This window comes from Eleutherodactylus coqui, chromosome 12 (genome assembly GCF_035609145.1).
Source record: "Eleutherodactylus coqui strain aEleCoq1 chromosome 12, aEleCoq1.hap1, whole genome shotgun sequence".
Taxonomy (NCBI): Eukaryota; Metazoa; Chordata; class Amphibia; order Anura; family Eleutherodactylidae; genus Eleutherodactylus; species Eleutherodactylus coqui.
The window spans coordinates 122,818,258-122,846,142 of record NC_089848.1 but is presented as its reverse complement, the minus strand read 5'-3'; the positions used below and the strand labels follow the sequence as shown (position 1 = coordinate 122,846,142).

Sequence of the window (27,885 nt, the reverse complement as noted above, 5' to 3'; positions counted from 1 at the left end):
CTTTTCTAAAAGACACTGCCTGCAGCTAACAGTGATACTGTGTTTTAGCTACTGAAATTATATTTACACTGCTCAGTACTTCTCTAGTGTCCTCCATGATGTTGTGATAACTGTGTGTGTTACAGTTAGAGATTAGAGATGAGCGAGCATACTCGTCCGAGCTTGATGCTCGTTCGAGTATTAGGGTGCTCGAGATGCTCGTTACTCGAGACGAGCACCACGCGGTGCTCGTCTCGATTAAACGAGCACTGACCATTGAATTCAATGGAGCCGGCAATACAGACGGCTCCATTGAAAGCAATGGGCTGCCGGCGAGCGCGGGATGAATTTTCGGGAAGGGCTTAAAAATGTAAGCCCTTACCTGAAAATCATCCTAAAATGTGTAAAAAGTAAAAAAAAAAATATACTCACCTTGTCCCGGCAGAACGATGTTAGCCCATTGAATTCAATGGAGCCGGCAATACAGCCGGCTCCATTGAAAGCAATGGGCTGCCGGCGATCGCACAATTAATTCTCGGGAAGGGCTTAAATATATAAGCCCTTCCCTGCAATTCATCCAGAAATGTGTAAAAATAAAAAATATATATATACTCACCTGGTCCCCGCAGACAGAGTTCAGCTGCGGCCAGCTGGCAGTTCTCCTGAACTGATCTCTGTAGTATTCAGCAGCCGGGGATTTAAAATCCCCGCCTGCTGAATGAGCTGCTTCTGATTGGTCAGGAATGGGTGAGAGAGTGCTGCCACTGATTGGCTCAGCTCAGCTGTCATTCAGCTGAGAGCTGCGCTGAGCCAATCAGAGGCAGCTCATTCAGCAGGCGGGGATTTTAAATCCCCGGCTGCTGAATACTACAGAGAGCAGTTCAGGATTACAGCCAGCTGGCCGCAGCTGAACTCCGTCTGCCGGGACCAGGTGAGTATATATATATTTTTTATTTTTACACATTTCTGGATGAATTGCAGGGAAGGGCTTATATATTTAAGCTCTTCCCAAAAATTCATTGTGCGATCGCCAGCAGCCCATTGCTTTCAATGGAGCCGGCTCCATTGAATTCAATGGGCTAACATCGTTCTGCCGGGACAAGGTGAGTATATATTTTTTTTTAACTTTTTAACCATTTTAGGATGATTTTCAGGTAAGGGCTTATATTTTTAAGCCCTTCCCGAAAATTCATCCCGCGCTTGCCGGCAGCCCATTGCTTTCAATGGAGCCGGCTGTATTGCCGGCTCCATTGAATTCAATGGGCTAACATCGTTCTGCTCTGCTACAGCTGTTAGGGGGGGGGGTCTCACTCTTGCCACTATTGTGGCTTAATAGTGAGACCTCAGAGCCCGAAATGCAGCCCTGCATGTTGCTCCTCGCCTGCCCTATCCATTTCTGTGTTTTTTACATGACTTTGGTGATTTGCTAAGATTTTCACAAAGGAAAACCTTAGCGGAGCACCAGTCATATACAAAAATGCTCGAGTCGCCCATTGACTTCAATGGGGTTCGTTACTCGAAACGAACTCTCGAGCATCACTGAAAGCTCGACTCGAGTAACGAGCACTCGAGCATTTTGGCGCTCGCTCATCTCTATTAGAGATCAGAATTTGCAGTTCTCATTAAAATAGGTTCCTTCCACCAACCCTGAGAGAATCACAAATATAGCCTCCACAGGGAAAAAAGCACCCCTTCAGTCTCCTCCTCACTGTGGGGAGAGTACAGTAACCCAGCAGCAAGGAGGACAGGGGAAAAGGGACCCCTTGTTCTCAAGATCAGAGGTGAGACCCCAACGATCAGCAAGTTATCCCCAATCCTGTGGATAGGAGATTATTTGTAATGTGGATACAACCCCTTTTAAGTAGGCTTTAAGATTAATGGTATCGGTAGTGAATCTGTGCATACTTACCAAACTCAAACTGTGAGGCAACAGCACTTGCTTCTTCAATATTGTGCAAACTTACAAGGTCACCCTCTTCTTTTTTGCAAGATAACATGGCGTCCTTCCAAATCCTTCTGTCCTTAACCAGGTAATAGCAGTATCCGTTATAAGGAATCCATGATGATGGACAAGAGATGCGATCATTGGTCCCTGTAACAAGAACCTCTGAAATTAGTGGAGATGATCAAAAACTGGTTTTGCAAGTGGGCTTTAGCCATAAAGGGGCACTAACGATTCAGACAACTTCTGCTCATCTACTAGCTTGTGTTATTCTCATCATTTCTGTAATAAACTTCCATTAAAAATGTGGTTGCTTTACCTTTGTAAGTCACATTTGAAGTGGCTGCTACTAAGAGTCTGCCTTTTGACTTCTCCGCAATCCACTCTCTTTCATTAGGTACAGAGCTTCTGTAGTAACAAGGATGTTTCCATAGCAACAGGGGAGGGGATATCTTCACAGGCAGCTCCCTTGCACACACAGGCTGCAGGCTGACAGATCTGCAGACATTGTGATAACGATCTCTATAGTCTCTCCCTCTCCTGCTTATACATGTGGATTTACTAACCATTTGTCCAGAGTGTCTCTAAAGGCCTGAATCATAGTGCAAAAACAGAGGGGCGTGCATTCAGATACTGCCTCCCTGATTATTGGACTAGAAACAGTGCAATGCAACATCAGGGGAAGAAAGTACAGGACAGTTAACTACTGGCAGAATCCTAGACTTGCTACACACACTCTGCCTGATAACGGATTGCAAACAACAGGGCAGCAGCAAAATAGGGAAGACCCCTTGAAAAGCAGATCTAAAAGACATGAAGCAAGGTGCAAACAGCAGCAAATGAGTGTGTAAGGAGAACCTGGTGTATTTTACAAAACGTGTTGAATACTTAGCCCACCAGTCTCAGTATCACACTATCAGCCATTTTGCATGTGTCAGGTCTTGCTATATTGTCATCCATTTTGTGTCTAGTTAGATTGTAATTGCAGCTTTCAGTCGACCCCTCACCCAGTTCCTCACTCTTGTCTGCTCATATTCACATTTAGAAAGGCCACTGTCTGACATTACCCTGGACGAGAGCTGTGATATAAATAACCCCCTCCCTTTCTCTTCCCCACCTGCCGGTTTGGTTTATGATTAGCATGAGGATGCTACATTGTTTGACTATTTGCTTCTTAATAAAATCTAAGGAAAAGTGTTTACCTAGGAGTTGGCTTCTTGCAGACATTGTGAAAGTAGAACTTGGGGCGAAAATCCCAAATCTAGTTTCTTTATTTTATTTTCTGTTTTATTTTATGCACTGTTAGTGTGTGTACACCTGTATACCCTTATACTCCTGTGTAACACCCCTTTTGTGTATATATATTGTCTTTTATTAGAATACATCTGCAATTTATTAGTCAAGTTTTGTCCGTTTTAAACCAATTCAAACTCTGAAGAGATTGTGGTGGTAATTCAATCTGATGTCTAGCTACCTGAGAAAATGTTGGTGGTGGCAGCATGTATGCTTGCAGAATTGTAGAGTGCTGGAGTGCTTTAGACTGGATCAAGGGGGTGACTTGTGCTTTTAGTCTGCCTGTGGCAAGACCCTGTGAAAGCTGGTTACAAATCCACCTGTAGTGTGGTGATTCCACACTCACAATCCGCCTAGAGTGATCAGACTCTGCTGTGACAAATTGCATGAAATGGTTGGAGCGATCGTCTCTCCCTGACAAATTGGTGGATCTTTAAAGGTTTCTGCCAGAGTTAAGCGATTAACTCTCGTACTAAGAAGGTTGGTGGACTTTTACAAGGTTTTGACTCAGCGCGAATATATAATTTTTTTTCTGTTAGTAGGGACTTACAGGGCTTAAGAGCAAGGCCCTGGAGGTGTTTACAGAGATTCCTTGAGAGCAGGATGGTGACTAGGAGGTCATCAAAGTAGCCTTGATCCGGCAGTGGATCAAGGGGCAACCCATTCCCGCGTTTAAGAACCTGGAAGATATGGTGCTGAAGAAACAGTTCGTGGAGACTGGTACGGCCAACATCCACTAGTTTGTCATGGACCATGAGTCCAAAGATTTGGCTCAAGCAGCCCGGATTGCCACCAACTACATCGCCAATCGGATGCAGGAGCTGTGGAAATGTGGAACCAGCTGGAGAAAGGGTAAGCAGAACAGTAACTCTGACAGCCCTCCCCCACCCATGTTCCTAGACTCTCAGGGGGATCTGCTCCCTCTCTCCCCTCAAGGCCTCCTGTTGATACCCGCAGATATTTTTCCTGCCATAAGGTGGGACGCTGAGGTGACCATCATCTACTCTGAACTGGTGGCCCCCATGTACATAATTCCTGGAAGGACTATGACTGTGATGGGAATTGGGGACAGCCACCCTACCCTACAAATGGCCCGTGTATACATTCATTGGGTGCGGGGAGTGGGATGAAAGAAGTGAGGGTGTTGAAAAACATCCCAGTCAATGTTTTACTGGGGACAGACCTTGGGGAGGTAATGGCTCATTACATGCCACAAAACTCCTCAGACTCCTCAAGCTCCAGCCCCCTGTGCAATGTGCAGTGAGTAATGAGGTCACTGCAATGCATGACCCTGTGGAGATCATGGATGCGCCAGATGGGTGTTGCAATGTCATTTTTGGCACAGTATGCATCTGTCTCGAGCTCACTGAGATTTCCTGTGCAATGAATACACCTGTAATACGACAGAGCTCAGTGATGCCACCCACCCACCCACGTGCAGTGTCTCTGAGGATCCACCAATAACAGTGAGTGCCAGAACAAAGAAAGCATGTGGTGATGATGTGGGTTCCACACCTGCAAGGCCTGTGTGCCCCACCTCCGGGTGTTGTGCGATGGGTAGTAGCAGTATCGAGATCCACTCGGGTACAGAGGTGTGCCAGTCAGGATAGACAGGGAGTGTGACCTCCCCCAAGGCCTGGTTGGCATATTTGTTGTCACCTGCAGCCAGGGTGCCTGAAACGCAGGGACCCAATTGCCTTCCGGATGCTCGGCTTCCCCAATCCAGCAGGATAGAGGATGGCCTTGAGCCTGCTATGGTATCGACCTTAACATTTCTTCTGGTTGTACCACGCCAAGAGTTCCAGGCTGCTGTGCTTGACGAAGCCACCCTAAGGGCATTAAGGGACCTTACGGGGAAACCCCCCTCTGCATCTGACGAGGGAGAGGTCCTGGTGGAGAGGTCTGCTAGCACCCACTTAGGTGGATGGATTCTTTGAGGACACAGATTTCAACCTGCAGCTCTCTGGGTACCAACAGTCCCAGCTGCAGGAAACCTGGGAAGGCCCAATTGATAGTTCACAAGGTAAACACTGGGACCCAGCCTCCAGTTAGGCAGTCTGCCTACTGAGTCTCCCTAGAAGTGCAGGCAGATATGAAGCTGGAAGCTGAACAGATACTGCCTCTAGGAGTCATCCAAAAGTCCCAGAGTGCATAGGCTTCCCCTATAGTCCTCGTGCCCAAGAAGGACCAGACGACCCAGTTCTGCGTGGACTATAGGAGGGTAAATGCCATAACGGTATCTGATACTTATCTGATGCCTCACATTGAAGAGCTATTAAACTGTCTCTCCAGTGCCCCAGTCCTGTAGGCCCCAGGCTTCGCCAAGAGGTTTGTGGTGAAGACTGATGTCAATGCATATGGCCTTGGTGCTGTTCTGAACCAAGTGCCTTTGGATGGAGAAGAGCACTCCGTGCTATATCTCAGTCACAAGTTCCTACCCAAGGAGGTAGCCTACACCACCCCAGAAGAGGGATGCCTATGGGCATCTCTATGGGCACAACTTCGCCATTGTTGGTTACGCCAGGTTGCGGGGCAAAAGACAAACTCCTCTGACTGAGTCTAGCTCTTCACAATGTGATTTTTCCATTCAGCACCGAAAAAGAAGTGAACATGGCAATGCAGACGCACTTTCCCATCAAGACGAGGTGACAGGGATGGGCTTTTTGAAGTGATCTGTAGAGATTAACTATTATTGCCCATCCAAAAGGTGAAGGTGTGATATAGAGACTGGTAAGCTGTCAGCCATTGTTTGTGTGTCATCCATTTTATGTGTCAGGTCTGGCTATATTGTCATACATTATGTGTAGTTAGATTGCATTTGTAGCTTTCAGTCGACCCCTCACCCAGTTCCTCACTCCTACCTGTTGGTATTCGCATTTAGAAAGGCCATTTTCTGACATTACCCAGATCTGTGATGTAAACCCCCCCCCCCCCCCCTTCCTTTCTCTTCTCCACCTGTCAGTTTTGCTTAGGATTAGCATGAGGATGCCACATTGTGTGACCAATTACTTGTTAATTAAGTGTAAAAGCCCTTTTACACACAACAATTATCACTCAAAATTCGTACAAATAGCCGAAAATTAGGAATTACTTATTACATGTAACTGTGGGCATCATGCTTTTCATTTGAACAATGGATTTGGGTTTACTTAATCTGTTCACACCTCTATAAGATTGAGCAAATGCATTCCATTTAAATGTATTCCTCACATTTTTCAATAAACTGCATTATGTTCTCCTCCTGGCATGTTTATACAAGCCACAAGGTGAACAATGGAATGTGTCAGCAGCTGTTTACAAAGCTAGGCATGTGTTTAAACACAGCCTGGGCTCTGCAAACAACTGCTAGAGGTTATTTTATATGCAAATGAAGACTTAAGCTATTAATGGCTATTAATGGCCATTAACACTTTATGCAAATAGATCGCTAAATCTTTCAATCTTTTAGTCATTTGAAAGATTACCTTTGCATGTACAAGGGCCATAAGGAAAACCATTCACCTAGGAGTTGGCAGACATTGTGGAGCCGGGATGCAAATTAAGGAAAATCTTTTAATAAAGATTATTGGTTGTGTGAAGGTCCTAGCCCGATTATGAATTATATTTTCAGAATTGGGCAGACCAGCTGAACAAAACACATTTAAACTCATGGAGGTGCGAGGACCAGAACACCCCCAAACTGTGTATCCGCCTACCTGGTAATAATTTTTGTGTCATATTTGGTATCGCTGAATAGTTAACTCATGACTGGAAGTGTGCCAGGCACAGCTCTATATGCATTTAATCCACCCTTCTCTCAATGACCTCAAAGGGGGTGGGGGTGAGGTGTACAAAACGTGAAAGCTAGCGGGCCACTTCACGGCTCCTGGCTATACCGCTAGTCCCTACAGTAACCAGGAGTCCAGCAGAACAGGACAGAGTTCACACAAAGTGCTGCAACAGGACAGGACACAGATCACACAGCAAGCTAACACAAAACTGACAGAATATAAACGAACAAACAGACATGTACCAGCAAGACACAGATCACACAGCAAGTTTGCATCAGGAACAGGACAGAGCACAGGGCACACAGCCAACTGTAACATATAATGAAACCCAGACAGACTCCACCCAGAGCTCACATATGAAACTCACAGCAAGTCTATGTGTCCTCACCCCAGGAGGAATAGACAGTCAGCCACACAAGCTGACATAGGGAGCCGTGTCAAGTTACACCAACTGACACACAGAGCAGACAGTCAGCCACACAAGTTGACATCGGGAACCATGTCAAGTTACACCAACTGACACACAGAGCAAGACATAATACGTTTGAAGGCCGCACCTGTAAAGGGAGCTGCATGTGTCGCAGACTAGGACTACAGGTGTCCAAACCATCTCTAGGGAAGCAGAAAGTCACAGGCCTACTTTCAAACACAGTTCAGAGTGGGAACAAGTTCCGCATACCTGATAACAAGAGACAGACAATAGAAGTAACATGACTGCTCACCCTGGGACCCAGACAGACTGGCAGGAGCTGGGTTTATATGTGAGCACAGACCCAGGAGATTGGCTAGCAGGAAGTACCACACCCAGCCAGATCAATCAATTAACCCTGTGAGGGCTGTGCTGCCAGGAAGCTTAGAACTACAGATCCCAGCAGCACATGTAACAGTATATCCTTATACTCCCGCGTAACATCCTTCTTGTATATTCTTTGCATATATATATATATATATATATTTGCACTATTAGTCTTTTTTCAGAATAAATCTGCAATTCATTAGATAAGCATTGCACATTTTAAAACTATTCAGACTATTCACGGGGCAGGACATCGTCAAAGCTAGTTACAAATCCGCCTGTAGCCTAGCACCTCCCCACTCGCAATCCGACTAGAGCGAATGGACTCTGTTGTGACAAATTGGGCGCAACGGTTGGAGCGATCATTTCTCCGTGACAAATTAGTGGCAGCAGTGGGATCTTTAAAACGTTTGTGCCAGAGTTAAGCAATTAACTCTGATACGAAGAAGGTTAGTGGACTCTTTGCGAAAATTGCCGCAGAACTTTTATAAGGTTTTGCCTCTGTGTGAATATACAATTATTTATTTTCGGGAGTAAGGACATACATGTATGTTTCCCTGTGTACATGCTTCCCTTCACACAGCCATAGGATTAAATGATTTAGTAGCCTGCAGTCACCGCAAGGGGGAGCATACTGAATTATATATCAATTATTGAACTCAAGTGGAGCTGTAAAGCTCTATTGTTCTGTGTTAGCAGCCATTTCAGGCTGGTGAGAGGTTGCTAATCGATCACATTACTATCAGAAGCTGCCAGAAACAATTGTCCTATGATGACGACTTTCCATCTCATGACTGAAATCAGTCTATTGCTTCTTTATTACAAACATGACCGTTTCCTACCTGAAGACGGGACCTCAGAGGACTTGCTGGGGACTTTTTTACAGATATAGCCCAGTTTTTCCTTGCACTCCTTGTTCTCCCACTTTGTGTTCTTCCCAGTATTTACCACTACACAGTTTACTCCAGATTGTTCGGATGGATTTCCTAAAGGAAGCAGAACATCTGAGTTACGTGTCCAACCTGTGTTCTGGTTATTGCTTCTTCTAGTAGATACTATATTATTAGATGAGAGTCATTCATGTAATACATTGATATATACTAGATTTTGTGTATGTCAAATTATTCTTCAGCAATCTGAAATCATGTTCAAAATCACCCCATAACATCCCCAGTGTCGTTCCCTCTGCGGGGGCAAATATAACACATATCCAACCTGTGTGGCTAACGTGGGACCTTTGGGTTCCCTCAGGCACACGGCAACTGCTACCTCTGCACTGCGTATAGTGAGAGGAGTTAGACACTAGTGGTGAGCGATTATTGATATATTCATGTCGGGAGTGTCCAACCTGATTTTCAAAAAATAATCGTGAATTGGGATGGCCCGATTTCGACTCTTTAAAGTCTGTCTGTGTTTTTGTCACATGTCCACCTGCTCCTTACACAATACTTTACTATCTAGAGATCAACCTCAATCATCACCTGGAAGCCAGTTGAGATATCTGAAAGGACCTCCACCATCCCATCTCCAGCCAGCGTTCAAGTCCAGACTATTGAGCCCGATCCATAAGGCTGTTGTGAGATCTTGTGTTAACCCTACAAGATATGGATGAGATACATCATGGATTACATACAGTCTAACCCCAGTAAATTGCCACAAATCTTATATGCAGTGGTGTAGCAATTGGGGTTGCAGGGATCACAATTGCACCAGGACCCATAATCTAGGGGGTCCAAGGCCCCTCTCACCACTAACATCACTGGGCTTTGCTCCAGAGGTATCGCAGATTTAGCATCATGCTACAGCTTATGAATTGGGGGGTGTTACCATGCAGGGCGGCGCTGGGTCCCGCGGCCGTCGCGCGACGCTCCGATGTCGGCTCCAGTGTCCCGGAACTCTGCTGTCGGGGCTCTCCCGGCGACGTGGAGCAGCCAGTGTGCAGCGGCGTGGGCGTTTCCGCCCGTAGGGTGCCGCCCGCTCTCCTCCACCTTCCATATGCAACAGGGGGAGAGTCGGCTCCTCCCACTCTCCGCCCCCGGGCGGAGGCTTTAAGTTAAAAGGCTGGCAGTAACCTGAACTCACTGCCAGTTATTGGTTCTGTTAGCCTGTAGTCAGGTCTGTCTCAGTCTGCTCTAGTTGCTAGTCAGTGTCCTTTCAGTTTACCTGTGAGCTCCATCTCCAGCCTTACTCAGCCTTGTAAGTTCTGTTGGTCTGTTGGTCTGTTCCACCTGCCTCTTCGGTCGGCACTCTGTCCCCCGTTAGTTAAGTTCCATCTAGGTAGTCGCCAGGTCCCTAGCCAGAGCAGGGACCGCCGCCCAGTTGTCCGCCTGGGGTTAGCCAGGGCCGAGGCAAGTAGGCAGGGACAGTGGGGTGCGGGAAGTTCAGGGCACCCCACCTGGCGCTCGGGGGGCAGAGTGCCGTAACATAATAACTGACCCTTTAAAACGTTTTTATCATGAAGGCGATCCGCTCCCTCTCGACCCAGCTGCAAGTCGTGGTCCAGGATTTGTCCGCTCGCATGGCGGCCCAGGAGCAGCGGGAGTTGTTGCAGGGGCCGGACGCCTCAACCAGTCCCAAACCCAAGTGCCCTCTTCCCGAGATGTTCTCTGGGGAGAGGAACCAGTTTTTTGTTTTCCAACAGGCGTGTCGCCTGTTTTTTCGGATGCGTCCCCGTTCCTCCGGGTCGGAGGCTCAGAGGGTCGGGCCGATAACGTCCCTGCTGCAGGGCTTCGCCCAGACCTGGGCCTTTTCCATTCCCGAGGGTTCCCCTTGTCTGCAGGCCGTGGACGCATTTTTTCAGGAACTCGGGGGTATCTACGACAAACCGGACCGAGTGGGGTTGGCTGTTTCCGGGTTATTGGCGTTGCACCAGGGGTCGCTTTGTGTGGAGGATCATTGCTCCAACTTCAAACGCTATGCAGGTGATACTGCATGGAACGATAGCGATCTGAAGGACGTTTTTCTGCAGGGCCTCTCGGATGCGGTAAAAGACCTCTTGATTTCCCATCCCGTTCCCGGGTCCTTAAGGGAGGCCATGGAGCTAGCGGTGAAGGCAGATAGGAGGCTCAGGTCTAGGAAGCAGGATAGACAGGCCCGTAGGGTCAGGGAGGTCATTTGTCCTGTTCCCTCTTCTTCCGTACCTGTCTCTGTTCCCGAGCCGATGGAGGTGGACTCGCTGGACCCCAAAGAGCGACGCCGGATTCGGTTGTTGCATCATCTCTGCTTCTCCTGCGGGAAAGCTGGACATCGGGTGATCACCTGCCCCCTGAGGCTTCAGTGCTCACAGTCTGAACCGGCGGAAGAGCTCCGAGTCCTAGGCGATTGTAGGGAGGATCGCCTAGGACTTCAGGTACGTCGTAAACTGTTGGTACCTTGTCAGGTTAGATTCCGGAATTTTTCCCGACCCGTGAAGGCGTTTATTGATTCCGGAGCAGCCGCTAACCTGATAAGCATGAGTTTCGTGAAACCCCTGATGGCAGAATTTGTGGCGCTGGAGTCGCCAATTCATTTTATCAGTATTGATGCTACCCCTCTCTCTACAGGCCTGGTACGATGGAGGACCCCAGGATTACAGTTCACGGTGGGGGTTCTCCACTCGGAAGAACTGTCTTTCCTGGTTATGGAAAAAATGTCGGTTGATGTGGTGCTTGGTATGCCCTGGTTGGCACTACACAACCCCCAATTTGATTGGTCCACCCGGGAATTGACTCATTGGGGTGCATCCTGTCATAATCACCTGTCTACCATAGCTGTGTGCTCCGCAGATACTGTGCTCATTCCGGAGTATTTGTCAGACTTTCAGGATGTATTCTCCAGAAAACTGTCTAAGGCTCTGCCGCCTCATAGGGAGTGGGACTGTGGTATTGATCTGATTCCCGACAGTCCCATCCCTAAGGGAGCCATTTTCAATTTGTCAGGCCGTGAGCATGAGGCCCTCAAGTCTTATATCTTGGAGGCTCTGGCCCACCGACATATCCGGCCGTCCAGGTCCCCTGCCGGGGCAGGTATCTTCTTTGTAGAAAAGAAGGACGGGACACTAAGGCCTTGTGTGGATTATCGGGCTTTGAATAAAATCACAGTGAAGAACCAGTGCTCCTTGCCCCTGATTCCTGACTTGTTGAATCAGGTGGTAGGGGCCCACTGGTTCTCCAAACTGGACCTGCGGGGGGCTTACAATTTAATTCGCATTAGAGAGGGAGATGAATGGAAGACGGCGTTCAACACCCCGTTAGGACATTTTGAATGTCTGGTCATGCCTTTCGGTCTCTGTAACGCCCCCGCTGTGTTTCAGGGTTTTATGAACGCTGTCTTCACGACTTCCTGGGGGTATTTCTGGTCATCTACCCTGATGACATTCTAGTGTACTCGTCTGACTGGGATTCACATGTGCGGCACCTGAGGTTGGTCCTGACCCGTTTGCGCGAGTATCAACTTTTTGTCAAGTTAGAGAAATGCACATTTGGTTCTAAACAAGTATCTTTCCTTGGTAATGTAATTTCACCCACGGAGATTCAGATGGAGTCTGATAAGGTAGCAGCAATCTCCCAATGGGTCAGACCAGACAACTTCAAGGCCCTCCAGAGGTTCTTAGGTTTTGCAAATTTTTACCGCAAATTCATTAGGAATTACTCGGTTATTGCTCAACCCCTGACCGACCTGACCAAGAAGGGGGCCGACTTGGTAAAATGGTCACCTGCAGCCCTTGAGGCCTTTAGTCATCTAAAGAGGGCATTTACGACTGCCCCGGTGCTAATACAGCCGGACGCACGACTACCCTTCTTCATTGAGGTAGATGCGTCTGAGGTGGGGACAGGAGCAGTATTGTCGCAGGAAGTCAGTGGGAGATCTGGTTATAGCCCACGTGCGTTCTTTTTGCGGAAGTTTAATTCAGCAGAACGCAACTACGACGTGGGTAACCGCGAATTATTGGCTATCAAATGGGCTCTGGAAGAGTGGCGACACCATCTCGAGGGGGCTAGACACACAATTACCGTGTACACTGATCACAAGAATCTGGTATACCTCGCCAATGCTAAAAGACTCACAGCTCGTCAAGCCAGGTGGGCTTTGTTCTTTGCCAGGTTTAATTTCGTCGTGACATATATCCCAGGAGAGAAGAACGTGAAGGCGGACGCCCTGTCACAGAGTTTCGGGGTATCGGATAGTGAGACCATGACGTCCGAAAATATCTTAGCCCCCGGCGTGGTGGTGGCAGCTGTAGAGTCTAACTTTGTCCCTCAACTGCAGGATGCTCAGCAGGACGCTCCTTCGGGGGTACCGGAGGGCAGATGGTTTGTGCCAGAGACCCTACGCCCTAGAGTCATGGATAAGTCTCACTCTTCGGTTCTCGACGGTCATGTAGGGTTTCAGGGGACCCTGGAGCTTTGTTCCAGACACTTCTGGTGGCCAGGCATGTCTCAGGAGATCCGCAACTTTGTGAGGGGTTGCTCGGTCTGTGCTCGCAATAAGAGTCGGCGGCGTCCTCCGGAGGGTCCTCTGAGACCGCTACCGGTTCCTTCCAGTCCATGGTCGCACTTATCAGTAGATTTCATCACTGACCTACCAGAATCCCAGAAGTGCACCACTATCTTAGTGGTGGTCGACCAGTTCTCAAAGATGGCACATTTTGTGGCGTTAAAAAAGCTACCCTCGGCAAAAGAATTTGCCACGATTTTTGTAAAGGAAATAATTCCCCTACATGGGGTCCCCCGCAATATTGTATCTGATCGCGGGGTTCAGTTTGTGTCGTAGTTTTGGTGTGCCTTCTGCAGAAACCTGGGAACGTCGCTTTCCTTCTCTTCAGCGTTCCACCCGCAGACTAATGGTCAGACTGAGCGGAAGAACCAAGATTTAGTGCAATATTTGCGGTTGTTTGTTAGCGAAAAGGCTCATCAGTGGGCAGAGTTCCTGCCGTTGGCAGAGTTTGCACTAAACAACCGCCTTTGTTCTTCCACTGGGGTATCTCCATTTTTTTGTGTATACGGTCAGCATCCTCGCTTCCTTACAGCAATCCCTACTCCGTCGGTCTGTCCGGCAGCTGATGACGCCACAGATACGCTTCGGGGAGTATGGAAAGAGGTACAGAGAAACTTGGAGGCAGCGGGGGCCCGTATGCAGTTGCGTAGTGGGAAGAGTCTGTCTGTGTCTGAACCTTATAGGGTGAGACAGAAGGTATACCTGTCTTCTAAAAATCTCAAATTGCAGGTCCAGTCCTTGAAGCTGGCGCCACGTTACGTGGGGCCGTTTGCGATCGCACGTGTGGTGAACCCACTCGCCTACGAGCTGGGGTTGCCAGCCACATGGAGGGTTCACAGGGTATTCCATAAGTCGCTATTGAAACCTTTTGTCCCTTCGGTGATGCCCACCTCCGCCCACCCTGGTCCGGGATGAAGTTGAATACGAGGTTCAGGAGATACCGGATTCTCGTCGGTGTCGAGGAACCCTACAATATTTGGTGGCCTGGAAGGGTTTTCGACCAGAAGATCATTCCTGGGTGGCCGCATGTGATGTTCACGCTCCCGTGTTGGTACGGCGGTTCCACCGTCGTTTTCCGGATAAGCCTGGTCGAGTTTCCGGGGGCCCGGAGGTCCCCCGTCAGAGGGGGGGTAATGTTACCATGCAGGGCGGCACTGGGTCCCGCGGCCGGCGCGCGACGCTCTGATATCGGCTCCGGCATCCCGGAACTCTGCTGTGGGGGCTCTCCCGGCGACGTGGAGCAGCCAGCGTGCAGCGGCGTGGGCGTGTCCGCCCATAGGGTGCCGCCCGCTCTCCTCCACCTTCCATATGCAACAGGGGGAGAGTCGGCTCCTCCCACTCTCCGCCCCCGGGCGGAGGCTTTAAGTTAAAAGGCTGGCAGTAACCTGAGCTCACTGCCAGTTATTGGTTCTTTTAGCCTCTAGTCAGGTCTGTCTCAGTCTGCTCTAGTTGCTAGTCAGTGTCCTTTCATTTTACCTGTGAGCTCCATCTCCAGCCTTACTCAGCCTTGTAAGTTCTGTTGGTCTGTTCCACCTGCCTCTTCTGTCGGCACTCTGTCCCCCGTTAGTTAAGTTCCATCTAGGTAGTCGCCAGGTCCCTAGCCAGAGCAGGGACTGCCGCCCAGTTGTCCGCCTGGGGTTAGCCAGGGCAGAGGCAAGTAGGCAGGGACAGTGGGGTGCGGGAAGTTCAGGGCACCCCACCTGGCGCTCGGGGGGCAGAGTGCCGTAACAGGGGGAGTGTAATAAACAATGACATACAAGCTTTCCATAGACGGCACTTGTGTTGAATACTCACATGACAGACAATGTGCTGCTTTTTCCACTTACTGCAGGGAGCCCCTGAGTGGTTGTCTGTCAGAAATCCCTCAGTATGTTTCCTGCTCTTAGAGGTGAACTGACTCCAATCATTCTCTTACCATAAGCTGTCTGATACATAATATATATGTTTGCAGGTATTTTTGTGGGGCGGAAAACGGGCCATAGCCAAGCAAAGTACATGGGTTGGTCAAGCTGAACTGTTGTATCTGAGCCCATCAGCCTTTAGCAATACCCCTGCTTTTAGTTCAAATCTGTACCTCAAGACCATCTGTCCACATAGTGGAAACAGTAGTGATGTGTTTAACTATGGAAATAGTATTTAACCCCTTAAGGACCTGGCCTATTTTGGGTTTAAGGGCGCATTCAGATGACCGTATATCGGCCGATATACGGCGTCTCTCTCTGCAGGGGGTTGAGGCTGGAAGAGCCGGGAGCAGTGCTCTGAGCTCCCGCACCCTCTCTGCCTCCTCTCCACCCCTCTGCACTACTTTTAATGAGAGGAGGTGGGGCTAAGTTCCAGGAATTAGCTCCTCCCCATCCCGCCTCTCCTCATTGAAAGTAGTGCAGGGGGGTGGAGAGGAGGCAGAGAGGGGGCAGGAGCTCAGAGCACTGCTCCCAGCTCTTCCAGCCTCCACCCCCTGCAGAGAGAGATGCCGTATATTGGCCGACGGCTGATATACGGTCGTCTGAAGGCGCCTTAAGGATGCAACGATTTTTGGCGAATTTTCATCTACATTTTTAAAAAGCCATAACTTTTTTTATTTTTCCATCGCTGCGGCCGTATAAGGGCTTGTTTTTTGCGTGGCAAACTGTAGTTTTTATTGTTACCATTATTGGGTACATAGACTACATTTTAAAACTTTTATTCTTTTTTTTATGGTGGCAAAGAGAGAAAACGCATCAATTCCGCCATAGATTTTTTTTAAGGCATTAATTATACAGCATAAATGACACAGTACAACACTACATTTTTTCTGCGGGTCGGTATGATTACAACGATACCAAAATTCCTATTTTTTTCTTCTGTTTTTCCACTTTTCTGCAATAAAAACCCTTTTTTTTGGAAATCTTTTTTTCCCCCCTAAATCGCTGCATTCAAAGTTCTATAACTTCTTTATTTTTCCATGGCTGGAGCTCTGTGAGGGCTTACTTTTTGTGAGACAAGCTATTGTTTTTATTGTTACCATTGTGGGGTACATATGGCTTTTTTTAACACTTTTATTGGGTTTTTTGGGAGGCAAAATGCTAAAAATTTACATTTTGCCTCAGTTTTTTAGCATTTTTTACACTTTTTGCCATGCAGGATAAAAAGCATGTTCAACTTATTTTACGCGTGGTAACAGACACGACGATACCAAATGTCGGATTTTATTTATGCCAATATGAGAAAAAGGATATACAAAGTTTTTTTTTTTAACATTTTCTTTTACATTTTTATTTTTTGTACATTATTTTAAGCTTTTTTTTGCAGGATTTGTGTCCCTCTGAGGGACTTACATCATACCACTGATGATCGCTATGATAAAGCATTGCAGGACTTCTATCCTGCAAAGCCTTATTGCTTATTACAGAGATCATAGGCAGTGGTAATACAGGATGACTGTAGGTGGTGTCCTGTTACCATGGCAACCAACCCATCTCTCTGCGTTTACATCGTGAGAGCCGATGACATCACAGGGAGCGCGCTCCCTCTGTGAATCCTTCCCATTCCACGATCTACATAGATCGCAGCATGGCAGGGGTTAACAGCGGGGGTTGCATCTCCTATACACCCCCACTGTTGCAGCAGGAGGCCGGCTATCAGCGACAGCCGGGTCCCGCTGCCGGATAGCACGAGATCTCTTCTGATCTCGCGCTATACACATGACGTTAGGGTATGTCCAGTTGCAGGATGTACCCTTACGCCCTGGAGCGGGAAGGGGTTAAAGACTATGAGTACTGTCGTTTGGAATTTTACTTCATAAATTCTTGCATTTTTAAGTACAGAACAATTTTATAATTGTTTGTTATTAAAACTATTCAATTATTTCTTTCTTTCCTTGCAGTATGGTCCAACATACGGCAAGTTGGAGGACTAAGTCTCTTCCAAAATCCATCAATCAGGCCGACTGACTATTCTCCAGCACTGCATATAATGACATGAGGGAGGCGGCTGGAGGGAATGTGAAAGGAGCAGTTTATTGCAGAAGGAGGAGATGTAGGTTTAGTCGGTTGCCCACCAGATATTGTGAGTAAGCCCTCGGCAGATGTAACACCCAAAGTGCAGTGGTGTCCATGCTAGATGTTAGATTAGGCAGAAGAACCGATTCTGATCGGTTGTGGTTCTTACCTGCGATGAATGCCTGTTCGTGTAGCTTGGTTATACTCAGCAGTTCTGCACCTTGTTGCTGGCAGCTTCTCCTGGCTTGGTACCACGTGAGGGCCGAATCTGAGTTAATCTGATAGTAGACATCAGTTACAGAATCTGTTTTCCAGAAGATGCTAGACGTGGCTGAGAAGAAAAGTTTGTAATACATTAAGGACTTTGTATGTCTTCAGCCTACTTGTCTCACTTTATGTTTGTCCGACCACAGCTATTCACTAGGGACTGACCCAAATATATTTGGGTTCTGGATGATAATATTAGAGCAGTGGTTCTTAACCTGGGTTTGATCGAACCCCAGGGGTTCGGTAAGTCAGTCTCAGGGGTTCGGTGAGTCAGTCTCAGGGGTGAGTCAGTCAGTCTCAGGGGCTCAGCAGAGGTGAAGACTCTGTGTGTACGTTCTGTTCACCCCACTTGTATGATTTGTGATGCTCTCCACTACGCAGTGAATATTCATTGAGTTCATTGTGTACATCTGATGCACATTTCATTTTGTGCTCTAATAAAATATATACCTATGTTTTGAATTTGAAAAAAATCATATTTTATTTTTCCAATTACGAAGGGTTTGGTGAATGCATGTATGAAACGTGCGATGTTTACGACCTCCAACAAGGTTGAGACCCTCTGTTTTAGAGGGTTGTCCCATGATTAAATATTTACTCTCTTAGATCACACAAAGCGCAACAGGTTTTCATTGGAATAATCTTAAACAATGTTCCTGTGTTTAGATATTGCTTTTGTCTACTTCTAATAGCGCCCCCTACTGTTCATTTTCATCTTAGAACATCCAGCTAATGTGGCTAGCGCTTGTCAGAAGACGCTTCTAGTTTGCTGAGTCTTAAGGGAATCAGCTGGGGATATTTTTTTCTCCAAAACCTATTCAGCTGGGAAGTACAAACATAGAAGAAGATATACTTACCTTCCTCGTCACTCTTGTTCTACTGGAGCCTGAACCCTGTTGGTCTTCACTTCTGGCTGTACAGTGATGATGTCTTAACAGTAGGATATGTGACTGCTGCAGCTAATCATTGGCTGACGTGAGCTGGAAATTGGTGGCAGTGGTCACATGGCTCCCATGTCGGTGGCATCACTGCTGGCTTTGTGCACCCGGAAGTGAAGACCAGCAGGAACCGAGCACCAGGAGAACAGGTGCTGCGAAAGGAAGTATATCTTCTTTTAGGGTGTGTTCACACATTGCAGAAAAGTTTGCTATCAAAGTGAATGGGATTAAAGCCCCCTTATATCAGTACTGCAGGCGGAGCAGGTTGTAGAAAACAAATGTTCTATCCCTGGATAACCGCTTTAAGCAAGTCAAAATGAAAGAGTACCAGGAGAGTAAGAGGGATTACTTTAAGGACGTTATCCAAGACTAGTTTGCCCAGACACAGTACCACACCTCTCCACATCCTGCAGACCTTTTATGCATGGAAAATTTTAAAATCCACAGCATATCAACTTCTACTACAGATTTTCACCTTTTACGGTGTTACAGATTGAAATCCCTGATCAATCCAAAGCAAATCTGCATGTTACATGTGTACATTGTTATGGTGGACTGCTTGGACTGGTCCACAGAGAACAGGTCAATGCCTCCGGTGGTCCCTGAACCAGGAAGGATCCCCCAGCTCCCCACATGAGCAGTGCATGGCACAATACAAGAGCTGTACTACAGTACATACACATAGACCATGTACAGCATCTCAACCAGCCTATATGTCCATGTAATAAACTGGGTAGTTTATATATGTAGACACATCGCCTACCTGAGGTGATATCTAGGCACATTTGGAGACTGGACATAGTTTTTGGTCCTGCTGTATCCATGATGTGTGGTATCACCCTGTACAGGATATTTCATAAATGACAACCCCGAAATCCACACCTATTGGGTGAATGGGAGTTGACTAGAGATGAGCGAACGTACTCGTCCGAGCTTGATGCTCGGGTGAATATTAGCGTGTTCGGGATGCTCGTTACTCGTAACGAGTACCACGCGATGTTCGGGTTACTTTCACTTTCATCTCTGAGACGTTAGCGCGCTTTTCTGGCCAATTGAAAGACAGGGAAGGCATTACAACTCCCCCCTGTGATGTTCCAGCCCTATACCACCCCCCTGCTGTGAGTGGCTGGGGCGATCAGATGTCACCCGAGTATAAAAGTCGGCCCCTCCCGCGGCTCGCCTCAGATGCCTTGTGAGATAGCTGAGGGACAGTGCTATAGTGTTGGAGCTGCTGTAGGGAGAGCGTTAGGAGTTAGTGTAGGCTTCAAGAACCCCAACGGTCCTTCTTAGGGCCACATCTAACAGTGTGCAGTAGTGTGGAGGCTGCTGTTAGCAGTGTTGCACATTTTTTTTTTCCAAATCGGCCGTGCAGAGCATTGCGCCCTGCAGTAATACTACAGGGACAGAAGTGGTGGTTAGGCAGGGAGAGTGTTAGGAGTTAGTGTAGGCTTCAAGAACCCCAACGGTCCTTCTTAGGGCCACATCTAACAGTGTGCAGTAGTGTGGAGGCTGCTGTTAGCAGTGTTGCACTTTTTTTTTTTTTTTCCAAATCGGCCGTGCAGAGCATTGCGCCCTGCAGTAATACTACAGGGATAGAAGTGGTGGTTAGGCAGGGAGAGTGTTAGGAGTTAGTGTAGGCTTCAAGAACCCCAACAGTCCTTCTTAGGGCCACATCTAACAGTGTGCAGTACTGTGGAGGCTGCTGTTAGCAGTGTTGCACTTTTTTTTTTTTTCCAAATCGGCCGTGCAGAGCATTGCACCCTGCAGTAATACTCCAGGGACAGAATTGTGTAGGCAGGGCCAGAAGACATTTTATTGATTGAATATACGCAGTGGGCCTTTCCTTTAAAAAAAAAGGGCAAAAATTCTGTTTGGCCTGCAGGCTTGCGCCAATTTATTTCCTGGCTGGGAAATCACCGCTCTGCTGCAGTTAATAACACTGCAGTTCTGTGACACACAGCAGGGCCACACAACACATTTATTAATTGATTGAATATAGTCAGTGGGCCTTTCCTTTTAAAAAAAAGGGCCAAAAAATTCTATTTGGCCTGCCTCTGACAGTCCTCAGCGTTCTGGGTACGTGTGTGCTGGTTGGAGAAGGTGAAAAAAATCATACGCAGCCAGCTAAGTTTAACAGCAGGCTTGCGCCAATTTATTTCCTGGCTGGGAAATCACCGCTCTGCTGCAGTTAATAGCACTGCAGTTCTGAGACACACAGCAGGGCCACAACACATTATTGATTGAATATAGTCAGTGGGCCTTTCCTTTAAAAAAAAAGGGCCAAAAAATTCTATTTGGCCTGCCTCTGACAGTCCTCAGCGTTCTGGGTACGTGTGTGCTGGTTGGAGAAGGTAAAAAAAATCATACGCAGCCAGCTAAGTTTAACAGCAGGCTTGCGCCAATTTATTTCCTGGCTGGGAAATCACCGCTCTGCTGCAGTTAATAACAGTGCAAGACTGCAGTTCTGTGACACACTGCAGGGCCACAACACATTTATTATTGATTGAATATAGGCAGTGGGCCTTTCCTTTAAAAAAAAAGGGAAAACATTTTATTTGGCCTGCAGGCTTGCGCCAATTTATTTCCTTCCTGGGAAAAATCACCGCTCTGCTGCAGTTAATAGCACTGCAGTTCTGTGACACACAGCAGGGCCACAACACATTATTGATTGAATATAGTCAGTGGGCCTTTCCTTTTAAAAAAAAGGGCAAAAAAATTCTATTTGGGCTGCCTCTGACAGTCCTCAGCGTTCTGGGTACGTGTGTGCTGGGTGGAGAACTTAAACAAAAATCATACACAGCCAGCTAAGTTTAACAGCAGGCTTGCGCCAATTTATTTCCTGGCTTGGAAATCAAATCACTGGTAATACAGCATGCTGAGGGGTAGGGGTAGGCCTAGAGGACGTGGACGCGGCCGAGGACGCGGAGGCCCAAGTGAGGGTATGGGCACAGGCCGAACTCCTGATCCAGGTGTATCGCAGCCGACTGCTGCGCGATTAGGAGAGAGGGAAGTTTCTGGCATCCCCACATTCATCGCACATTTAATGGGTCCACGCGGGAGACCTTTATTAGAAAATGAGCAGTGTGAGCAGGTCCTGTCGTGGATGGCAGAAAGTGCTTCGAGCAACCTATCGTCCACCCACAGTTCTGCGCCGTCCACTGCTGCAAATCCGAATCCTCTGTCTGCTGCTCCTCCTTCCTCCCAGCCTCCTCACTCCACTACAATGACACATGCTCAGGAGCGGGAAGACTCCCAGGAACTGTTCTCGGGCCCCTGCTCAGATTGGGCAGCAGTGGTTCCTCTCCCACCAGAGGAGTTTATCGTCACTGATGCCCAACCATTGGAAAGTTCCCGGGGTCCGGGGGATGAGGCTGGGGACATCCGGCAACTGTCTCAAGACCTTTCAGTGGGTGAGGAGGCCAATGACGATGAGACACAGTTGTCTATCAGTGAGGTAGTAGTAAGGGCAGTAAGTCCGAGGGAGGAGCGCACAGAGGATTCTGAGGAAGAGCAGCAGGACGATGAGGTGACTGACCCCACCTGGTTTGCAACGCCTACTCAGGACAGGTCTTCAGAGGGGGAGGCAAGGGCAGCAGCAGGGCAGGTTGCAAGAGGCAGTGCGGTGGCCAGGGGTAGAGGCAGGGCCAGACCGAATAATCCACCAACTGTTTCCCAAAGCGCACCCTCACGCCATGCCACCCTGCAGAGGCCAAGGTGCTCTAAGGTCTGGCAGTTTTTCACAGAGACGCCTGACGACCGACGAACAGTGGTGTGCAACCTTTGTCGCGCCAAGATCAGCCGGGGAGCCACCACCACCAGCCTCACCACCACCAGCATGCGCAGACATATGATGGCCAAGCACCCCACAAGGTGGGACGAAGGCCGTTCACCACCTCCGGTTTGCACCGCTGCCTCTCCCCCTGTGCCCCAACCTGCCACTGAGATCCAACCCCACTCTGAGGACACAGGCACTACCGTCTCCTGGCCTGCACCCACACCCTCACCTCCGCTGTCCTCGGCCCAATCCACCAATGTCTCGCACCGCACCGTCCAGCCGTCGCTAGCGCAAGTGTTTGAGCGCAAGCGCAAGTACGCCGCCACGCACCCGCACACTCAAGCGTTAACCGTCCACATAGCCAAATTTATCAGCCTTAAGATGCTGCCGTATACGGTTGTGGAAACGGAGTCCTTCAAAAGTATGGTGGCGGCGGCCCCATGCTACTCAGTTCCCAGTCGCCACTACTTTTCCCAATGTGCCGTCCCAGCCCTTCACGACCACGTCTCCCGCAACATTGTACGCGCCCTCACCAACGCGGTTACTGCCAAGGTCCACTTAACAACGGACACGTGGACAAGCACAGGCGGGCAGGGCCACTATATCTCCCTGACGGCACATTGGGTGAATTTAGTGGAGGCTGGGACAGAGTCAGAGCCTGGGACCGCTCACGTCCTACCCATCCCCAGAATTGCGGGCCCCAGCTCGGTGGTGGTATCTGCGGCGGTGTATGCTTCCTCCACTAAAGCACCCCTCCTCCTCCTCCTCCTCCTCCTCCAACACAACCTCTGTCTCGCAATCAAGATGTGTCAGCAGCAGCACGTCGCCAGCAGTCGGTGTCGCGCGGCGTGGCAGCACAGCGGTGGCCAAGCGTCAGCAGGCCGTGCTGAAACTACTCAGCTTAGGAGATAAGAGGCACATGGCCCACGAACTGCTGCAGGGTCTGACAGAGCAGACCGACCGCTGGCTTGCGCCGCTGAGCCTCCAACCGGGCATGGTCGTGTGTGACAACGGCCGTAACCTGGTGGAGGCTCTGCAGCTCGGCAGCCTCAGGCACGTGCCATGCCTGACCCATGTCTTTAATTTGGTGGTTCAGCGCTTTCTGAAAAGCTACCCACGCTTGTCAGACCTGCTCGTAAAGGTGCGCCGGCTCTGCGCACATTTCCGCAAGTCCCACACGGACGCTGCCACCCTGCGCACCCTGCAACATCGGTTTAATCTGCCAGTGCACCGACTGCTGTGCGACGTGCCCACACGGTGGAACTCTACGCTCCACATGTTGGCCAGGCTCTATGAGCAGCGTAGAGCTATAGTGGAATACCAACTCCAACATGGGCGGCGCAGTGGGAGTCAGCCTCCTCAATTATTTTCAGAAGAGTGGGCCTGGTTGGCAGACATCTGCCAAGTCCTTCGAAACTTTGAGGAGTCTACCCAGGTGGTGAGCGGCGATGCTACAATCATTAGCGTCACCATTCCTCTGCTATGCATCTTGAGAAGTTCCCTACAAAGCATAAAGGCAGATGCTTTGCGCTCGGAAACGGAGGCGGGGGAAGACAGTATGTCGCTGGATAGTCAGAGCACCCTCCTGTCTATATCTCAGCGCATTCAGGAGGAGGAGGAGGAGCATGAGGAGGATGAGGAGGAGGGGGAAGAGACAACTTGGCCCACTGCTGACGGTACCCATGCTGCTTGCCTGTCATTCTTTCAGCGTGTATGGCCTGAGGAGGAGGAGGAGGAGGAGGATCCTGAAAGTGATCTTCCTAGTGAAGACAGCCATGTGTTGCGTACAGGTACCCTGGCACACATGGCTGACTTCATGTAAGGATGCCTTTCTCGTGACCCTCGCGTTACACGCATTCTGGCCACTACGGATTACTGGGTGTACACACTGCTCGACCCACGGTATAAGGAGAACCTTTCCACTCTCATTCCTGAAGAGGAAAGGGGTTCGAGAGTGTTGCTATACCACAGGACCCTGGCGGACAAGCTGATGGTAAAATTCCCATTCGACAGCGCTAGTGGCAGAAGGCGCAGTTCCGAGGACCAGGTAGCAGGGGAGGTGCGGAGATCGAGCAGCATGTACAGCACAGGCAGTGCAACAGTCTTTAAGGCCCTGGACAGCTTTATGGCTCCCCAGCAAGACTGTGTCACCGCTCCCCAGTCAAGGCTGAGTCGGCGGGAGCACTGTAAAAGGATGGTGAGGGAGTACGTAGCCGATCGCACGACCGTCCTCCGTGACGCCTCTGCCCCCTACAACTACTGGGTGTCGAAGCTGGACACGTGGCCTGAACTCGCGCTGTATGCCCTGGAGGTGCTTGCTTGTCCTGCGGCTAGCGTCTTGTCAGAGAGGGTGTTTAGTGCGGCTGGGGGAATCATCACAGATAAGCGTACCCGCCTGTCAACCGACAGTGCCGACAGGCTTACACTCATCAAGATGAACAAAGCCTGGATTTCCACAGACTTCTCTTCTCCACCAGCGGACAGCAGCGATACCTAAGCAATACGTAGGCTGCACCCGCGGATGGAAGCATCGTTCTCTCTCACCATCCAAACGGGGACATTTCTGCTTCATCAATCTGTGTATAATATTCCACCTCCTCCTCCTGCTCCTCCTCCTGAAACCTCACGTAATCACGCCGAACGGGCAATTTTTCTAAGGGCCACAAGGCTCACTCATATAATTTTTCTAAACAATTTTTATACGTTTCAATGCTCTTAAAAGCGTTGAAACTTTAACTTGAACCAATTTTTCGTTAAACTGGGCTGCCTCCAGGCCTAGTTACCACTTAAGCCACATTAACCAAAGCGATTAATGGGTTTCACCTGCCATCTTGGTTGGGCATGGCCAATTTTTTCTGAGGTACATTAGTACTGTTGGTACACCAATTTTTTTGGGCCCTCACCTACAGTGTAATCATAGTAATTTCTATGTTCTTCGCCTGCACTCATGGTACAGAAAGGTGTGTGGGGTTGGCCTACACTTTAGCTACATAAATGTAACTGGGGCCTTGTCTATACTGCAGCTACTGAAATGTGAAACAGACTGTTATCTCCCTAAACTGCTGCAATGGGAATGTTACTGGGGCCTGTCTTGAGTGCTACTATTACTGAAATGGAACTAAGACTGCGCTCCCCCTGTCCCTAATGCTACCGCTGAAATGTTAATAATTCTGGGCTCTGCCTATACCGCTGCTAATGGTATGTCACTGGGGTGTGGAAACAGAGACTTCACAAAGACATGATGGCGGCGAGGCCATTTCCCACCAACGCTGTTACTGTTAAGGTGCATATAACCACGGACACATGTAGAGGACACATAGTGCCTCCAAAACATCCCCCTCCTCCTCCAACAATGAAAACATTCTTGGCAAATACCTTTGCATTGGTCCGTCTGGTGGCAGTCCAAGAATTTCACCTTTAACGACACAACAAGAGAGCAGCACCACCATCCCCCCGCCACGGCCCACTTAATCCTGGCCACATTCCGAAAACCAACTACATAAAACCGCGCTACCACGTCCGCAGTCACCACCACATTACCACCAACGAGGTTACTGTTAAGGTACATATTACCAGTCTGACTGGGGCATGCAGTGTGGGCCAGAAGCCCACCTGTATTGTATCTGACGTTAGCTCTGCTGAGTAGGGCACTGCAATGGGATATATTTATGTACCGCCGGTGGGTTCCAGGGAGCCACCCATGCTGTGGGTGCACACGTAATTCCCATTGCGGAGTTGGACCTGGCTGTGACTATAAAAAACCGCGGTCTGACTGGGGCATGCAGACACCTTGACAGAATGAATAGTGTGTGGCACATAGATTCCCCATTGCTATGCCCACGTGTGCAGCTCCAGATGGAGGTGGCACAGGATTGGATTTCTCATTGCTTCTGTACAGCATTGTGGGCTATCGCCCCGCCCCTTTTAAAGAGGGTCGCTGCCTAGCCATGCCAACCCTCTGCAGTGTGTGCCTGCTTTTCCTCTGGCAGACGCACCTATAAATAGACATGAGGGTGGCGTGGCATGAGGGCAGCTGAAGGCTGGGCAGGGACAATTTGGTGTACGCTGTGGACACTGTCGTGCGGGGGGGGGGGGGGGGTTGGGCAGCATGTAACCCAGGAGAAGTGGCAGCCAAGTGTCATGCAGGCAGTGATTGTGCTTTGTTGGAGGTAGTGTGGTGCTTAGCTAAGGTATGCCATGCTAATGAGGGCTTTTCAGAAGTAAAAGTTGTTGGCATTTTGGTGCTCGCTCATCTCTAGAGTTGACCAATACTCTCTCACCACAATTGTTCTATACTTTAATGGAGACAGGGTCGCATGCAAACACAGCCACCTTTCCATTGAAGTGTATGTAGAATGCAGTAGTCGGAAATCCACAAACAGGGTTTCGGTAATATTTGCATACAGTTATACAGTGGGCACACAGAATGTATTTTACCGGTGGGCCCTAGGCACCCCATTCCAACTCTGAGAGTGATCAGAACCTGTGTACAATGTTGCTGTGAATCAGCTTATCTGGAAATGAGCCAACAGCAAAGACTCCTTACATACATTTCCACCTTTCACATCAATCTTGACAGTATGAATATTTTGAATTGATATCAAATATAGCTACCAAACTAGTATAAACTACTGTAACACTTACATGTAGATGGACAGAATCCATGCAGCTGCTCCGTGTCGTAATCTGAAGTGGTAGAGCACCAGAGTCGTCCATCGGATTGTCCAGCGGCCGTACAATCTACATAAATTGTGTTGTTGAACTTGAAAGGGAACTTGCAGGGCCGCCCGTTACTATTTCCTTTTAAAGTATATATTTCTGTGGAAAAGCATATTGTATCATTGCTCTCAAGTTAGAATACCTAATGATTTTGGCTCTGTTCAGATTTGGATAGGAGTCTCCAACTACGGTTGCTACCCGGCTTGTGACCAACTGGGCCAACCAGTAATTATTTCAAGAGAATGATGCCGGTATTTACCTTTTACTAGTAATGTTAATTGCTGGTAAAAAAAAAATAAAAATAAGGTACTATGGCCACTAAATGACAGTGATAATCTCCGCCTTACCTTCATAAGATTTAACACATAAATCGTCCTTCGATGAATGGATTTGCCATCGGCTCGAATCTCCTGTCCCAAAAGACAGGACCAGTTTTTTGTTATCTCTGTAGGTCATGTACAGATCACCTTTAAGGACTCCAAACAAGGTCTCATTTTTACATTCCCACTTTTGGAGGTCACTCTTGCCATCACACGTGTTCAGCGTCACTGCTGACCATTCCACTACAGATGATACAGATAAGCATTTTTCTGTCCCCACATTTATGAGCTGATCTTCAGAAATCCATTGAAATTTCTGCATAATGGAATTCTCATTACATTCGGCCATGATGAGTGCAGAATCCTCTGCTTGTAGACATTGCTTGCAGGCGTCATTGTAGACTAAAAAGGTTTTAAAACCTAAAAAACAAGGTGACTTTATATTAATACCTTTAACTGCAATCTTATCCTAAAATTGGATTATTTCTTGCAGGTTAGGGTACATGCACTTGGGAGATCAAAAAGTTGCACTCGATATAACAGCGACAGAATCTTTTAGACACGATTGCCTTAATCGGTTACCTTATTACCTTATTTGTTTTCTGTTTTGTTTGTCTTAAATCCAAAATATTAT

The 27,885-nt window shown here is 48.5% G+C and overlaps 1 protein-coding gene across 1 annotated transcript in view; it reads right to left on the bottom strand.

Annotated features, from left to right (window-relative positions):
- The window catches only part of LOC136586617 (macrophage mannose receptor 1-like), a 300,895-nt gene extending 273,249 nt beyond the window's left edge, over positions 1-27,646 (bottom strand). The window contains exons 1-6 of the mRNA XM_066584760.1: positions 27,279-27,646; positions 26,857-27,030; positions 17,402-17,563; positions 9,262-9,375; positions 8,623-8,766; positions 1,889-2,071 (exon numbers count right to left, since the gene is read on the bottom strand). Of these exons, the coding sequence (XP_066440857.1) occupies positions 1,889-2,071; positions 8,623-8,766; positions 9,262-9,375; positions 17,402-17,563; positions 26,857-27,030; positions 27,279-27,600 (1,099 nt within the window). The 5' untranslated portion in view covers positions 27,601-27,646. The remainder of the gene's footprint in view (positions 1-1,888; positions 2,072-8,622; positions 8,767-9,261; positions 9,376-17,401; positions 17,564-26,856; positions 27,031-27,278) is intronic.
- Between the last annotated feature and the right edge of the window lie 239 nt (positions 27,647-27,885).